The sequence below is a fragment of the Ranitomeya variabilis genome, chromosome 4, assembly GCF_051348905.1.
Source record: "Ranitomeya variabilis isolate aRanVar5 chromosome 4, aRanVar5.hap1, whole genome shotgun sequence".
NCBI classification, from domain to species: domain Eukaryota; kingdom Metazoa; phylum Chordata; class Amphibia; order Anura; family Dendrobatidae; genus Ranitomeya; species Ranitomeya variabilis.
Genome location: NC_135235.1, coordinates 500,149,281 through 500,167,428, shown reverse-complemented (window position 1 = coordinate 500,167,428; position 18,148 = coordinate 500,149,281). Strand labels below are relative to the sequence as shown.

General features: G+C 46.6%; 1 protein-coding gene across 2 annotated transcripts in view; it reads right to left on the bottom strand.

The window, feature by feature from the left end:
* WNK4 (WNK lysine deficient protein kinase 4) overlaps positions 1 to 18,148 on the bottom strand; it is a 177,570-nt gene that overhangs the window by 102,899 nt on the left and 56,523 nt on the right. Inside the window, exon 1 of one of the 2 annotated variants that reach the window (XM_077252010.1) lies at positions 1,484 to 1,555. The exons of the other annotated variant lie outside the window; for it this stretch is intronic. Within the exon in view, the coding sequence (XP_077108125.1) occupies positions 1,484 to 1,540 (57 nt within the window). The 5' untranslated portion in view covers positions 1,541 to 1,555. Of the gene's footprint in view, positions 1 to 1,483; positions 1,556 to 18,148 lie in introns of those variants that run through there. 2 annotated transcript variants of the gene reach the window in all.

Here is an 18,148-nt window from a genome sequence, read left to right as displayed (position 1 = left end):
GTCCCCAAGGACCATGTTTGGAACTGAACTGTATTGTATAATATAAAGTTAGAGAACATTAAATGCTCAGTCCTGAACGTTCATGATCTTTTTCTTTAGGTCAGAAAGATTAAATTAGATCCATTTTCAACATCTGCAAAAGGATTGTATCTTACAAGGTATGTTTTACATATCTGTAGCCCAAAATAATCTCCAGCTAGAATCGTTTTTGTAAGCCATTTTTGTTCTTTTATTATCTGCGTACTTTAAAGGGAATCTGGCAGCACAATAAAGCCCCCAAATGTTTTATATGCTCATGATGCTCTCTGAAAGATAATCCACACTTTTACTCATGCAATCTGTTCCTCCTTGAGTGAAAAATCACAGTTTAACTCATGTGAAAATGAGGCTTAAGTGCTCTTGGTCTATCAAAGCACTTCCCAAGCATATGCCTCCTCTTATCTTTAACCTACCAAGCCACACCTTCTTCTGCTTGACTGTCAGCTTACATGTTGTGTAGTCAAGCCAGTGAGCTGCCAGTCAAGTATAGGAAGTTGGGGCTGGGTGGGAAATAGAGTAGGGAAGGTGGGAAGTGCTTTTGCCATGCCCAGAGCACCTAATGTAATTTCCATATGAATTAAAACAAATTGCATCAATAAAGGCTCAATGAAACGAGATCAGACCACTAATGCACGGACTGTCTGAGATCACCCGACCCAAGCGTGACAGCTTCTCGGATTTTTATGAGGCTGCCCCGCTTGGGTTGGAAGACCCTCAACCAGTCCGCGAATTAGCGGTTTCATCTCGGATCGATGTGAACGGACATCTGAATGAGTCATAAAAGTGTGGATGACATTACCTTTCAGAGAGAAACATGACCATATAAACAGTTTTTTCGGTGAATCATTCTGATGGCGTCTCATTAAAATTTATAAATGTTATGTGCCTTTAAAGGTTTAATCATCTAAAAAGAGACCCTCCATCAATCAGCCTGGGCAGTCAGCTGTATACATGGGGAATCATTAAGGGTCTGTTTACTCTCCTTTGCGCCATGGATATGTAATGCAGCATGGAGCATCGCGGTGCGTATGTCTGGGTGACTCATGCTGCAAAGTGACATTTGTACAGACAGACTCGATCGCACATACAGAGGGCTCAGTGTGCAGAAAGTCCACATTACACCACTGTGCGTCTGTGCACACTCAGCCTACTCACTCCCCATGCGGTGCATTACTTAGTGTCATTGTTAGCTCGGCTCTGTGCATTGTGTACATGTATATAAGTATGTGTGTGTGTAGACAACCTTATATAAGCTAACATTAATGCATATTTGATGATGGACATTAGTGAAAAAATAGCAAAAGCCAAAATATCATCACTCCAATAACGTTCGTCTGTGACTCAGCTCTTCTATGTCATCATGTTTACTGACATTTGTCTATATACTCATCCTATCAGACTAAAAAAAAGCCTGTTTAGTGGAGTGTTCAGAACAGCATCATACCTGCAGAACATTATTCCTAAGGAGCAACGTGTATTGTGCACCACGATAACCCCGCATGATAGGATGGAAGGACCCTCTTGCAATCCCATTGCGGGGAGAAGAGTATCGTGAATTAAGGACATTTCCATCCTACTTAAGGGACGACCCCTGTGGAGAAGAAGAAGAAGAGTCTTTCATATGCCCATATGCCTATGAGAATGCTGTTACCAGAAAATATGAGCTGGGAACTTGGGCTCTCACCGCTATTCATGTAATGCGCAGCAAAATAATGTTACCTTTTCATTTTCCAAGTATTGTAATAATCAGAAAAAGGTTTTGCATTTGAATTTATCTTTTTTACTTTTTTTTTAGTAGAGATGTTACTAGGCTTACTTTTACGTGGAGCAACAATTTGTACTTAAAGCTTTTTTCCTTAGTACCTTGGCAAAGGCAGAGTGGTTTGATGGCACTTCTCCAGGCATCCAGAACCTAGGGCACATTTATTTATTGCCTATGCTCAGCCAGCACCCATATTTATGCCCCACTACCCCAGTACCTTGCTAGCAATAGTACATACTTCTAAAGTTCCAGTTCATTTCGATTGATGCTTTATTCACACGACGTAGAACAATGAAATCTATGTTAGATGGAGCAGGGGCAGACATATCACTGGTGCAACCACAGGGGCCCAAGAGGCAAGAGGCCCATTTCCACCTCCAAAGCAAGTGGAAGTGAGAGTTATGATGAGCTATTGGGCTGTAAAGGGCCCTCATATTGTATTAGTACAGGGGTCCTCTCTGGATTGTGTCCGCCAGTGACATGGAGCCATGACATCTATGCAATAGGCAAATCCTAATCAAACCAGTTGACTTTACCACTATCTGGTAGTTCACCTACGACTATGTAGCAATGATCTATTGAGATAATACATAAGTATACCATTATTATTATAATATTTTACTGAAATCCAATTCCAAACACTGATTAGTCAGAATCAACATAATTAAAGGTTGAAATCATAGGAAAACTTCATATAAAGTTCACTTTTTCCAACCTCACAGTCCAATAACCAGGCTACTTCCCATAAATGAATGCTATGTTACCAATAACAAGAAGCAGACATAGTAAGAACATTATACTTCTCCATGGGATGAAGCCAAGATTATATCAGGCAATGTAAACAAATATTGCTTAGAATGCTAACACATGCAACAAATACTTTATAGCATCGCGGTGGTAGAAGTTTAGATGCTCTCATCGGCACATTATCACACCAACAGTCCATGATATAGCTATCTGAAAGTATAGAAAAAAGAACAAAAAGCAGCACCAAAAATAGTAGGGTGCAAAAGCCACCCAGAGACCTACCACACCTTGTAAATATATCCAAAAATGGAGGCAGCACACCAAATAAGTGAAAATCACCTGCGGTTTAATTGCCCATATGGCGCTGTTTCGGTCCAGAGATGTGGACCTTTCTCTTTCTCCAGTGATTTTCACTTATTTGGTGTGCTGCCTCCATTTTTTGGATATATCTGAAAGTATAGACGAATATATACCCAGCCATCTTCCATCTAAACTGATGACACGTGTTTAGATTTAGAATAGACATTAAGATTAGAGGAAAGGAGGCCCACATGGGTACTTGTTATATTATGTATTTGGAACAACATTGATGCCCTTTTTTTTAATTTAAGCATCCAGTTTGGGCACCAGCAACTTTAACTATATATATATGATAATTAGGGTATAACCACAGGGGTAAAGAGGTTTCAGTTGTATTCAAGTCCTCGTGTTGGAGGGAGCCTATGAGTCTTTCTGCCACTTTTATGGCACTGTAACGGTATCTGACCTTTGGAAGGTCCCCTGTCTACATAGGAGCTATGCACATTAGATGTACAGTATATCAGTTGAACATCCCAGTTTTGGTGGCATAGAATGACTTTTCAATGTGTATTTGGGCTTCCTATTTCCCCTGATGGCAGATATAGTGGGAGACAAATACTGGGCAGTTGAGTTTCACCTGCCTGATCTTTTTATTCTTGAGGGTTACATGGTTCAGTAGGAATCTGAGATGGCTTATTTCACTCTTCCGACTGAGAACAGATGCCTACTGAGCATGTATGTGAGGAAGAGATAGTGTAGTTTATATTTCCAGCTTTAATTTTTATGACCCTGACATATATGCAGGCCAGAATTTTTTTACAGTTCATACAGTACAATATCTATATATTCTTTACAACCTTATTTTAAAAGACATTCTATTACAATTGACTCGTTGGCAATCTCATTTAGCTGTGCTTTATTATAGATAAGACTAAAACTAGTAATTTAATTATTTTTTACCTTTTTCCAAATCCAGAAATTGGGAACCAGTACTACGTTACCTTAATACCTTGGTCTGGAAGAAGAACATTACAGTGCTATGCAAGTAGAAGATCTAAAACCATTCAAGGGAGCCTAGTATTCCAGTATTTCATGGGTTAACTTTTATAGGACTACATTTCTTCCATTTTATGTGAGTTGCAAAAAGATAAAAGAACATGGACATATTGAGCGGCTTCACAGAATTCGAGCATTCCTACACTTTCTCAAACAAACCAATGTTATGTTGGCATAAAAAAACAGTTTCACTACATGACCAAAAAACGAGTACGGTAATCGGTTTGAAATATTTTGCCAATTTTCCTTCATTGGGATTATTTTGTAAGTGATAAGAAACTGTTTCTGCTTAGTTAAAAGTTTCTTTCTAGCACAAACGACTTAGAATGAGTATTACAAAACTGCTGTCCAACATGCTAAATAGTATATCTGCTGTCACATTCTGGTTGGACTGGATTCAGGGATGCAGTTTTCATTGGGCACATGAGGTATATGCCTGTGGAAAGTGTCAGACTGGGTTGCCAAGGGTCCAGGGTCCACTGGTAACATTAATTCTGGTGGCCCACTCTACAGCTATATGCACATAATACTCACAATATTCCAGCCAGTACATTCTCCTTACATTTACAGTAAATAAAAAGATAGCTGTGTAGTGCAAGTGTAAGAAGGTCAAAGTGGTGCCCACATTTCCCCTTGAAGACATGGGTATTGTTGTAATGTGTTATGATGATTGAGCGTTTACATTGTTATATAATGAGGTTGTGTTCTGCCCACCAGTTAAAAGGGAGAGATAGGGTTAATAGTTAGGACTAGCCCAGAGTGGGAGAGGCTAACTTGAAGGGACAACAGACAAGTCCTGTCAGAAGATAGGGGCTAGCCTGCAGCAGAAGCAGACATACGGTCTGGCTAAGAAACAGAACCACATAAAGTGAGAGTCACAGAAGTGAGCGGAGACTGAGGCAACGTATAACATGATTCAGAGTAGAAACAAAGGAAAACTGTTAGAAGGAGTGAGTAATTCCCTGGAGACAGGGTCTGGGGCAGGAAGCCTAGTGGGACAGTATGGAGTTATCTAACAGTCAAGTGGCGGAGCGGTACTGAGAAGGAAAGCGGGACGAAGAGAGAGTGCCCATGTGGTAGTTCCAAGGTGTCGGTAAGCAGAGAAGTTACGTAATGGTCATAGTGGCATAAGTAGCTCCCCTAAGGGAAAACAGAAGCAGAATCGTGGGTTGAAGAATAAGGCTTTTGACATGTGTTTAGTGATGCTATTGTTGGGGACTCCAGTGAAGCTCCCGAAGTGTTGTACTGGGTGGTGGTGAAGCTAGAGAGAGAGGCTAGAGGACAGAGGTAGAGCGAGCTCAGGAAGGAAGGGAAATATGAATGAAGGTGTTCGGTATTATGAGACAAATGTCCATGAAGTTATACACCCACTATCCACTGTATATATTTCCCACTTTATTGTTCAGTAAAAGTTTATTTTTGAGTGGTGGCCTTTGTCATTGAACTCTACAACATCTGGACCTGCCCAGCCAAAGTCAATATCATCATGCGGTCTACAAGGGTGTAGCTGTTGTGAAATTGGATTTTGGGCTCCCCCGGTGGCCACTGGTGGAATTGAACTGGTGTGCATCATCCTCTCTGTTCACCTGTTTCCATCAGGATGTGGGAGTCGCTATTTAGCCTTGCTCCTCTGTCACTTCCATGCCGGTCAACATTGTAATCAGAAGCCTTTCTGTGCATGTTCCTGCTGCTAGACAACTCCCAGCTAAGTTGGACTTTAGTCCTTGTTTGTTTTTGCATTTTGTTCCAGTTCACAGCTGTAGTTTCGTTTCTGTGTCTGGAAAGCTCTTGTGATCTGAAATTGCCACTCTGATGTTATGAGTTAATACTAGAGTCTTAAAGTAATTTCAGGATGGTGTTTTGATAGGGTTTTCAGCTGACCATGAAAGTGCCCTTTCTGTCTTTCTGCTATCTAGTAAGCGGACCTCAATTTTGCTAAACCTATTTTCATACTACGTTTGTCATTTCATCTAAAATCACCGCCAATATTTGTGGGGGCCTCTGTCTGCCTTTCGGGGAAATTTCTCTAGAGGTGAGCCAGGACTATATTTTCCTCTGCCAGGATTAGTTAGTCCTCCGGCCGGCGCTGGGCGTCTAGGGATAAAACGCAGGCTACGCTACCCGGCTACTGTTAGTTGTTGCGGCAGGTTTAGTTCATGGTCAGTTTAGTTTCCATCCTTCCAAGAGCTAGTTCTTATGTTTGCTGGGCTATGTTCTCTTGCCATTGAGAACCATAACAGTTTGACCGGCCAAAAAGGGTTAAATTAATTGACAGAGAAAGGAGAGAAAAGAGAAGTCTGCTGAAGATTTTTTTTTTTTTTTTTTTTCCCTTCAGTTCTGAGTGTGCTTGTAATTGAATCTCTTGCAAGTCTGCCTATATTGCAGCCTTTCTCTCTCTCTCTCCTTCTAATCCTGGAATGGCTCTGTGTTCACCTGTTTAAAATGGATATTCAGAGTTTAGCTGCAGGTTTGAATAATCTCACCACGAAAGTTCAAAATTTACAAGATTTTGTTGTTCATGTTCCTATATCTGAACCTAGAATTCCTTTGCCTGAATTTTTCTCGGGGAATAGATCTTGCTTTCAAAATTTTAAAAATAATTGCAAGTTGTTTTTGTCCCTGAAATCTCGCTCTGCTGGAGATCCTGCTCAGCAGGTCAGGATTGTGATCTCCTTGCTCCGGGGCGACCCTCAGGATTGGGCTTTTGCATTGGCTCCAGGGGATCCTGCGTTGCTCAATGTGGATGCGTTTTTTCTGGCCTTGGGGTTGCTTTATGAGGAACCTCAGTTAGAACTTCAGGCGGAAAAGGCCTTGATGTCCCTATCTCAGGGGCAAGACGAAGCTGAAATATACTGCCAGAAATTCCGTAAATGGGCTGTGCTTACTCAGTGGAATGAGTGCGCCCTGGCGGCGAATTTCAGAGAGGGTCTCTCTGATGCCATTAAGGATGTTATGGTGGGGTTCCCTGTGCCTGCGGGTCTGAATGAGTCCATGACAATGGCTATCCAGATCGATAGGCGTCTGCGGGAGCGCAAACCGGTGCACCATTTGGCGGTGTCTACTGAGAAGACGCCAGAGAATATGCAATGTGATAGAATTCTGTCCAGAAGTGAACGGCTGAATTTTAGACGAAAAAATGGGTTGTGCTTCTATTGCGGTGATTCAACTCATGTTATATCAGCATGCTCTAAGCGTACTAAGAAGCTTGATAAGTCTGTTTCAATTGGCACTTTACAGTCTAAGTTTATTCTATCTGTGACCCTGATTTGTTCTTTATCATCTATTACCGCGGATGCCTATGTCGACTCTGGCGCCGCTTTGAGTCTTATGGATTGGTCCTTTGCCAAACGCTGTGGGTATGATTTGGAGCCTCTGGAAACTCCTATACCCCTGAAGGGGATTGACTCCACCCCATTGGCTAGCAATAAACCACAATACTGGACACAAGTAACTATGCGGATTAATCCGGATCACCAGGAGATTATTCGCTTTCTTGTGCTGTATAACCTACATGATGTGTTGGTGCTTGGATTGCCATGGCTGCAATCTCATAACCCAGTCCTTGACTGGAAAGCTATGTCTGTGTTAAGCTGGGGATGTAAGGGGACGCATGGGGACGTACCTGTGGTTTCCATTTCATCATCTATTCCCTCTGAGATTCCTGAATTCTTGACTGAATATCGTGACGTTTTTGAAGAACCTAAGCTTGGTTCATTACCTCCGCACCGGGAGTGCGATTGTGCCATAGATTTGATTCCGGGTAGTAAATACCCTAAGGGTCGTTTATTTAATCTGTCTGTGCCTGAACATGCTGCTATGCGAGAATATATAAAGGAGTCCTTGGAAAAGGGACATATTCGTCCTTCGTCATCTCCCTTAGGAGCCGGTTTTTTCTTTGTGGCTAAGAAAGATGGCTCTTTGAGGCCGTGCATTGATTATCGGCTTTTGAATAAAATCACGGTTAAATATCAATATCCGTTGCCACTGCTGACTGATTTGTTTGCTCGCATAAAGGGGGCCAAGTGGTTCTCTAAGATAGATCTCCGTGGGGCGTATAATTTGGTGCGAATTAAGCAGGGGGATGAGTGGAAAACCGCATTTAATACGCCCGAGGGCCACTTTGAGTATTTGGTGATGCCTTTTGGTCTTTCAAATGCCCCTTCAGTCTTTCAGTCCTTTATGCATGACATTTTCCGTGATTATTTGGATAAATTTATGATTGTGTATCTGGATGATATTTTGATTTTTTCGGATGACTGGGACTCTCATGTCCAGCAGGTCAGGAGGGTTTTTCAGGTTTTGCGGTCTAATTCCTTGTGTGTGAAGGGTTCTAAGTGCGTTTTTGGGGTTCAAAAGATTTCCTTTTTGGGATATATTTTTTCCCCCTCTTCCATCGAGATGGATCCTGTCAAGGTTCAGGCTATTTGTGATTGGACGCAACCCTCTTCTCTTAAGAGTCTTCAGAAATTTTTGGGCTTTGCTAACTTTTATCGTCGATTTATTGCTGGTTTTTCTGATGTTGTTAAACCATTGACTGATTTGACTAAGAAGGGTGCTGATGTTGCTGATTGGTCCCCTGCTGCTGTGGAGGCCTTTCGGGAGCTTAAGCGCCGCTTTTCTTCCGCCCCTGTGTTGCGTCAGCCTGATGTTGCTCTTCCTTTTCAGGTTGAGGTCGACGCTTCTGAAATCGGAGCTGGGGCGGTTTTGTCGCAGAGAAGTTCCGATTGCTCCGTGATGAGACCTTGTGCTTTTTTCTCGCGTAAATTTTCGCCCGCCGAGCGGAATTATGATGTTGGGAATCGGGAGCTTTTGGCCATGAAGTGGGCTTTTGAGGAGTGGCGTCATTGGCTTGAGGGGGCTAGACATCAGGTGGTGGTATTGACTGACCACAAAAATCTAATTTATCTTGAGTCCGCCAGACGCCTGAATCCTAGACAGGCGCGCTGGTCGTTGTTTTTCTCTCGGTTTAATTTTGTGGTGTCCTACCTGCCGGGTTCTAAGAATGTTAAGGCGGATGCCCTTTCTAGGAGTTTTGAGCCTGACTCCCCTGGTAATTCTGAACCTACAGGTATCCTTAAGGATGGAGTGATATTGTCTGCCGTTTCTCCAGACCTGCGGCGGGCCTTGCAGGAGTTTCAGGCGGATAGACCTGATCGTTGCCCACCTGGTAGACTGTTTGTTCCTGATGATTGGACCAGTAAAGTCATTTCTGAGGTTCATTCTTCTGCGTTGGCAGGTCATCCTGGAATCTTTGGTACCAGGGATTTGGTGGCAAGGTCCTTCTGGTGGCCTTCCCTGTCTCGAGATGTGCGAGGCTTCGTGCAGTCTTGTGACGTTTGTGCTCGGGCCAAGCCTTGTTGTTCTCGGGCTAGTGGATTGTTGTTGCCCTTGCCTATCCCGAAGAGGCCCTGGACGTACATCTCGATGGATTTTATTTCGGATCTTCCTGTTTCTCAGAAGATGTCTGTCATCTGGGTGGTGTGTGATCGTTTCTCTAAGATGGTCCATTTGGTTCCCCTGCCTAAGTTGCCTTCTTCTTCCGAGTTGGTTCCTCTGTTTTTTCAAAATGTGGTCCGTTTGCATGGTATTCCGGAGAATATCGTTTCTGACAGAGGTACCCAATTCGTGTCTAGATTTTGGCGAGCATTCTGTGCTAGGATGGGCATAGATTTGTCTTTCTCGTCTGCTTTCCATCCTCAGACTAATGGCCAGACCGAGCGGACGAATCAGACCTTGGAGACATATTTGAGGTGTTTTGTGTCTGCAGATCAGGATGATTGGGTTGCTTTTTTGCCTTTAGCGGAGTTTGCCCTCAATAATCGGGCCAGCTCTGCCACCTTGGTGTCTCCCTTTTTCTGTAATTCGGGGTTTCATCCTCGATTTTCTTCTGGTCAGGTGGAATCTTCGGATTGTCCTGGAGTGGATGCTGTGGTGGAGAGGTTGCATCAGATTTGGGGGCAGGTAGTGGACAATTTGAAGTTGTCCCAGGAGAAAACTCAGCTTTTTGCCAACCGCCGGCGTCGGGTTGGTCCTCGGCTTTGTGTTGGGGACTTGGTGTGGTTGTCTTCTCGTTTTGTCCCTATGAGGGTTTCTTCTCCCAAGTTTAAGCCTCGGTTCATCGGCCCGTACAAGATATTGGAGATTCTTAACCCTGTGTCCTTCCGTTTGGACCTCCCTGCATCTTTTTCTATTCATAATGTTTTTCATCGGTCATTATTGCGCAGGTATGAGGTACCGGTTGTGCCTTCCGTTGAGCCTCCTGCTCCGGTGTTGGTTGAGGGCGAGTTGGAGTACGTTGTGGAAAAAATCTTGGACTCCCGTGTTTCCAGACGGAAACTCCAGTATCTGGTCAAATGGAAGGGATACGGTCAGGAGGATAATTCTTGGGTGACTGCCTCTGATGTTCATGCCTCCGATTTGGTCCGTGCCTTTCATAGGGCTCATCCTGATCGCCCTGGTGGTTCTGGTGAGGGTTCGGTGCCCCCTCCTTGAGGGGGGGGTACTGTTGTGAAATTGGATTTTGGGCTCCCCCGGTGGCCACTGGTGGAATTGAACTGGTGTGCATCATCCTCTCTGTTCACCTGTTTCCATCAGGATGTGGGAGTCGCTATTTAGCCTTGCTCCTCTGTCACTTCCATGCCGGTCAACATTGTAATCAGAAGCCTTTCTGTGCATGTTCCTGCTGCTAGACAACTCCCAGCTAAGTTGGACTTTAGTCCTTGTTTGTTTTTGCATTTTGTTCCAGTTCACAGCTGTAGTTTCGTTTCTGTGTCTGGAAAGCTCTTGTGATCTGAAATTGCCACTCTGATGTTATGAGTTAATACTAGAGTCTTAAAGTAATTTCAGGATGGTGTTTTGATAGGGTTTTCAGCTGACCATGAAAGTGCCCTTTCTGTCTTTCTGCTATCTAGTAAGCGGACCTCAATTTTGCTAAACCTATTTTCATACTACGTTTGTCATTTCATCTAAAATCACCGCCAATATTTGTGGGGGCCTCTGTCTGCCTTTCGGGGAAATTTCTCTAGAGGTGAGCCAGGACTATATTTTCCTCTGCCAGGATTAGTTAGTCCTCCGGCCGGCGCTGGGCGTCTAGGGATAAAACGCAGGCTACGCTACCCGGCTACTGTTAGTTGTTGCGGCAGGTTTAGTTCATGGTCAGTTTAGTTTCCATCCTTCCAAGAGCTAGTTCTTATGTTTGCTGGGCTATGTTCTCTTGCCATTGAGAACCATAACATGTAGCACTCCCACAGGTAAAGTTATCTCACCCAGTTAGGACTCCCACTTTCAGGTAGAATACTAGGGCACGAAACATGAGTACCGAGCTCATGACCACTGCTCTGCGCCCACCAAAACTTTCAAGCCCATGCAAGGAGGACATTAATCAGAGATGAGATGAGTCAGATGAGACCAAATTTTAACTTTTTGGACACCAAAGTAAATGCTATGACTTGCACCAAACCAACACAGCTCATCACCCCAAAAACACCATCCCCATAGTGAAACATGGTGGTGGCAGCAACATGCTGTGGGGATGTTTTTCAGCAGCAGGGACAGGGCAAATGGTCCGAGTCGAGGTGAAGATGCATAATGCGAAATACAGGAATATTTTTAAGCAAAACCTTTTTCAGTCTGCTGGTGATTGAGACTGGGATGGAGGTTCATCATCCATCATGACAATAATACAAAGAATACTGCTAAAGCAACAATCGAGTGGTTTAAGTAGAAAAGTACAAACGTTTTAGAGTGGCCTAGTCAAAGCCCAGACCTTAATCCAATTGAGAATCTGTGGTAAGATTTGAAAATTGCTGTTCACCAGAGGAAATTATCTAACCTGAAGGAGCTGGTGAAGTTTTGCCTTGAGAAATTGGCAAAAATCCCAATGGCAAGTGATGGAAAGCTCAGAGACTTAGTCAAAGTGACTTGCAGCTGTAATTGCGGCAAAAGGAGGCTCTACAAAGTACTGACTTTAGGGGGTGAATAGTTACGCATACAAAAGTTTTCAGAAATGTTGTCCTATTTGTTGTTTGCTTTACAATAAAACGAAGACTGAATGCTCACAGCTGTAGGCATTTTCTTTACATGAACTGATGCAAACCCTCAAAGAAAACAGTGAAACTCCAGGTAGCAAAATACAAAAAATGCCAAGGGAGGTGAATATTTTCGCAAACCACTGTATATATAGATATATATATATCTGGATACATGGGCTAACATGCCAATATATCTATTATTTATCTATCGGGACACTTCCCTTTACAGCCTGCATTTCCCTTTGTAGTGCATCAAGTGTACTGTTCTAAGCACTGCTCATGTAGGAAAGTGTGGGGCTGGGCACTCACACGTCCACAGGAGCCCACCAGGGAATTTACCTATCCCTCTGTGGGCCTGTCCAAGCCTGCCTGCCATGTTAAAGAACCTGCTCCTGATGGTCAGATGTGGATTATAGTTGAGGATAGCCCAGTAATCTGTAAAGAAAACAACAAGCAACAATGTAACAAATACTAGGATAAACCCTGATACATTTCAGCTAATGTCCTCAGCACTGACATCACGATGGTTCCATCAGCCGCTAAGCCCCTATATGAAACAGCAGCGGAGATATTATAACAGAGCAGGGACAGCATTTTACTAGCTATACCTTTATATGGCTGTTTTATGTCATCCCCAGGGGCGTAACTACCGCGGTCGCAGGGGTCGCAATTGCGACGGGGCCCGCAGTGCTTAGGGGCCCACCCAGTCCAGCAGACTGGGCGGGCTCCTAAGAACTCTAAGCTACAAAATGGGCCGCCGGCCCTTTAAATAATTCTTCCTTACAGGCCCTGCTGCGCGTGCACTCGCGATCACGGGTGGGACTGCACTTGACCCGCAGCAGAGCCCCTCCACCGCAGAGAGCCGCACACCACTACTATAGCTGCCACTGCTCTGTGCGCACAGGACCTGTGATGAGGTCACAGGAGGGGAGGAGTTGGAGTCACATGATCAAGGGCTTCCGTGTAGTGCAGGACAGTAGTGCAGTGCTGTTTGTCATCATGCTGGAGGAGGGTAAGCTTTTGTGTGAGGTCAGGAGGGGTTTGGGTGGATGTAGCAGAGCAGTGTGTGTATGAGGTGTACGGAGCGGAGCCGGGTGTGTATGAGGTGTACGGAGCAGAGCTGGGTGTGCATGAGGTGTACGGAGCGGAGCCGGGTGTGTATGAGGTGTACGGAGCGGAGCTGGGTGTGCATGAGGTGTACGGAGCAGAGCCGGGTGTGTATGAGGTGTACGGAGCGGAGCCGGGTGTGTATGAGGTGTACGGAGCAGAGCCGGGTGTGTATGAGGTGTACGGAGCAGAGCCGGGTGTGCATGAGGTGTACGGAGCGGAGCCGGGTGTGTATGAGGTGTACGGAGCAGAGCCGGGTGTGTATGAGGTGTACGGAGCAGAGCCGGGTGTGTATGAGGTGTACGGAGCGGAGCCGGGTGTGTATGAGGTGTACGGAGCAGAGCCGGGTGTGTATGAGGTGTACGGAGCAGAGCCGGGTGTGCATGAGGTGTACGGAGCAGAGCCGGGTGTGCATGAGGTGTACGGAGCGGAGCCGGGTGTGTATGAGGTGTACGGAGCAGAGCCGGGTGTGTATGAGGTGTACGGAGCGGAGCCGGGTGTGTATGAGGTGTACGGAGCGGAGCCGGGTGTGTATGAGGTGTACGGAGCGGAGCCGGGTGTGTATGAGGTGTACGGAGCGGAGCCGGGTGTGTATGAGGTGTACGGAGCAGAGCCGGGTGTGCATGAGGTGTACGGAGCAGAGCCGGGTGTGTATGAGGTGTACGGAGCGGAGCCGGGTGTGTATGAGGTGTACGGAGCAGAGCCGGGTGTGTATGAGGTGTACGGAGCAGAGCCGGGTGTGCATGAGGTGTACGGAGCAGAGCCGGGTGTGTATGAGGTGTACGGAGCGGAGCCGGGTGTGTATGAGGTGTACGGAGCAGAGCCGGGTGTGTATGAGGTGTACGGAGCAGAGCCGGGTGTGCATGAGGTGTACGGAGCGGAGCCGGGTGTGTATGAGGTGTACGGAGCGGAGCCGGGTGTGTACGAGGTGTACGGAGCAGAGCCGTGTGTGTACGAGGTGTACGGAGCGGAGCCGTGTGTGTACGAGGTGTACGGAGCGGAGCCGTGTGTGTACGAGGTGTACGGAGCGGAGCCGGGGGTGTACGGAGCGGAGCCGGGTGTGTACGAGGTGTACGGAGCGGAGCCGTGTGTGTACGAGGTGTACGGAGCGGAGCCGTGTGTGTACGAGGTGTACGGAGCGGAGCCGTGTGTGTACGAGGTGTACGGAGCGGAGCCGTGTGTGTACGAGGTGTACGGAGCGGAGCCGTGTGTGTACGAGGTGTACGGAGCGGAGTCGGGGGTGTACGGAGCGGAGTCGGGTGTGTACGAGGTGTCGCATCTCTGCTTCAGGAAAATGGCCGCCGCGATCTCCATCTAGGCACGCGCGGCATCCTGCGGCCATTTTCCTGAAGCCGCGGCCAGCAGAGCGCCGCTTCTGCGCACGCGCGGCCAAAGGAAGATGGCCGCCCCCACCGATCACCAATGAAATGTCGCACATCACGCTATTTTCACTCCCCTGTGCAGTGGATTCGGGACCTTGGACATGCGCACACCACTACGCCACCAACGGAAAACTAAGCAAGATCTGGGGGAAGACACCACGCCCATCTGACCAGACCAGCCTGATTGACAGGCGAAAACGACTACTTTGGTAACGTATTTCGGCAGCATAGGTGGGGAATCGGGGTCCACAAAATACACTATTGCAATGCACAGCTCAGGCCCTATTTAACAGTATTTTTATCTCATACGGAAAAAACGGGGTGACAGGTTCCCTTTAAGAGAAAGCCAAAATAACCCCGGGACAGAAGGCGAGAGCAGGGGGGAGGTGCGGGACAGAGCCGCTTTAGGCTAGTTTCACACTAGCGTTAACTGCAATACGCCGCAAATGCGTCATTTTGCCGAAAATACGCATCCAGCAAAAGTTCTTGCTGGATACGTTTTTTCGTCATAGACTAACATTAGCGACGCATTTGCGACGCATTGCCAAACGTCGCGTCCGTTTTGCGACGCTTGGGCGTGTGGTAGTGGACCGTCGGGAGAAAAAAACCTTACATGTAACGTTTTTTGCTCCCGACGGTCCACTTTTTCCGACCGCGCATGCGCGGCCGGAACTCCGCCCCCACCTCCCCGCACTTTCCCGCACCTCACAATGGGGCAGCGGATGCGTGGGAAAAATGCATCCGCTGCCCCCGTTGTGCGGCGGAGACCACACTAGCGTCGGGAACGTCGGCCCGACGCACAGCGACGGGTTGTTCCCGACGCTAGTGTGAAACTAGCCTTAGTCAGGAGAAGCTGAGGAGCTGCAGCCGGTTTACATCAGCCACCCCTGTACCAGAGAGGAGATTGTGAGTTGTGTATATGAGCTGGTATCTCTGGTGTGTGTGTGTGTGTGTGGTATCTGTAGTGTGTGTGTGATAACTGTAGTATGTGTGTGATATCTGTAGTATGATGTGTGTGTGTGTGTGATATCTGTAGTGTGTGTATGTGTGTGTGTGTGTGTGATATCTGTAGTGTGTGTATGTGTGTGTGTGTGTGTGTGTGATATCTGTAGTGTGTGTGTGTGTGTTATCTGTAGTGTGTGTGTGTGTGTGTGTGATATCTGTAGTATGATGTGTGTGTGTGATATCTGTAGTATGATGTGTGTGTGTGTGTGATATCTGTAGTATGTCTGTGTGTGTGTGTGATATCTGTAGTGTGTGTGTGTGATAACTGTAGTATGTGTGTGATATCTGTAATATGATGTGTGTGTGATATCTGTAGTATGATGTGTGTGTGTGATATCTGTAGTGTGTGTGTGATATCTGTAGTATGTGTGTGTGTGAGGCAGCGGCGTAACTACTACGGTCGCAGCTGCAAGCGGCTCTGGCAGGTCAGGGGGCCGTGAGTCCCCTTGAGCCTGTCTCCCTTATGCTTGTGTCCCCATGTGCCAGTCTCCCTTGCCCATTAGTCCCTGTGTGTCCCCATGTGCCTGTCTCCCTTGTCCCCTTATGCTTGTGTCCCTTGTCCCCGTGTGCCAGTCTCCCTTGCCCATTAGTCCCTGTGTGTCCCCTTGAGCCTGTCTCCCTTATGCTTGTGTCCCCGTGTGCCAGTCTCCCTTGCCCATTAGTCCCTGTGTGTCCCCATGTGCCTGTCTCCTATGTCCCCTTGTGCTTCTGTCAGTCTCCTTTGTCCCCTTGTGCTTGTGTCAGTCTCCTTTGCCCACTAGTCCCTGTGTGTCAGTCTCCCTTTCCCACTTGTCCCTGTGTGTCCCCTTGTGCTTGTATCCCTTGTCCCCTTGTGTCAGTCTCTTGCTCACTAGTCCCTATGTGTCCCCTTGTGCCTGTCTCCCTTGTCCCCTTGTGCTTGTCCCTTGTCCCCGTGTGTCAGTCTCCATTGCCCACTAGTCCCCTTGTATCAGTCTCCCTTGCCCACTATTCCCCGTGTGTCAGTCTCCCTTGCCCACTAGTCCGTGTCCCCGTGTGCCAGTCTCTCTTGTCCACTAGTCCCCGTGTGCCCTTTGTGTCAGTCTCCCTTGCCCACTTGTGTCAGTATCCCTTGCCCACTAGACCCCTTGTATCCTTCTCCCCTGCCTCCTAGCCCCCATGTGTCCCCTAGTGCCTGTCTTCCTTGCCCCCTTGTTCCCTCTCCTCTGCCCCCTCGTCACCATTTGCTCGTGTCTTTGTCACTGCCCCTGTATGGAGGGGCTGCATTATACTATGAGGGGGGGGCTGCATTGTATTCTATGGGGCTTACATTGAATTTTATGGCGGGGGGGGCCCCATTTGGAAGTTCGCACCGGGGCCCATAACTTTGTAGTTACGCCACTGGTCATCCCATTCCACATAATGTACCCTACAAGCATGGCGTATCCTTCAGACAATAGAAGCTCCTTTTGGATTAGTGTTGAGCACCGGTGGCCCCTTATTAAGCTATTTGGTGCAACAAGAGCTGGATTACCGCTCACCATGATACATTTCCTCATGTCATCACATTTTTTCTCTCACATATAAGCTTCAGTTATATAATAGAGTGGGCTTCAGTTTTCCTTCTGACTTTGAGGGTTGGCTTCGAAAATTATAAACACATGAGGATTTTATATTATTTTCTATTATTTCTATATTCTTTCTTTCTTAACATAACAAAATTACAGTAATCTTTATTTTATACTGGTATGGTTTTTTTCTTATTAAAAAAGTTTTCTTTTTTTATACATATATTTTTTTAAATAAATGAGCTCAATCTCAGTTTCTGACAAGTGCTGTGAGTGCTTCACCCAAATGTGAATGGCACATACAGTTCAGAGAATGAAGATCTTACTTTTTAAAAAGGAAAAAATGTCAGGGTGAGAAAGACTTGCACCCCTGGTACTGGTGTGCACCAACTTTCCCTTGTACAGAGTAGAAAAGTAAATCTTTGCCCCAGTGAAGAAACGCTGAGTCCCCTGAGAGAATGCAGCTCCACCACAGAATATAATGCAGCCCCCCCATAGAGTATACTGTAGCCCCCCATATAGTATGATGCAGCCCCCATAATATAATGTAGTCCACTGAGAATAATGCAGTCCCCCCACAGAATATAATGTAGCCCCCTCATAAAGTATAATGCAGCCCCTCTCCACCCCCATCATTGTCCTCATCCCCATCATTGCCTTCTCCCCCACCACCCCTATCATTCTCCCCCACCACCCCCATCACTGCCCATTCCACCACCTGCATCATTGCCTCCTCCCCACCATCATTGTCCATTTCATCACCTCCATCATCACCTCCATCATTGCCTCCCCATCACCCACCATCATTGCCCAACAACTCCATCATTGCCTCCTCCACCATTATTGCCTATCACCTCCATCACTGCCCATCTCCTCCATCATTGCCTCCCCACCATCATTGCCCATCACTTCCATCATTGCCTCCCCTCCCCATCATTGCCCATCACTTCCATCATTGCCTCTCCTCACCCTCATTGCCCATCACCTCCATCATTGCCTCCCTCACCATCATTGCCCATCACCTCCATCATTGTCTCCCCACCATCATTGCCCATCACTTCCATCATTGCCTCCCCCACCATCATTGCCTATCACCTCCATCTTTGCCTCCCCCACCATCATTGCCCATAACTTCCATCATTGCCTCCCTGTTATGGTTCTCAATGGCAAGAGAACATAGCCCAGCAAACATAA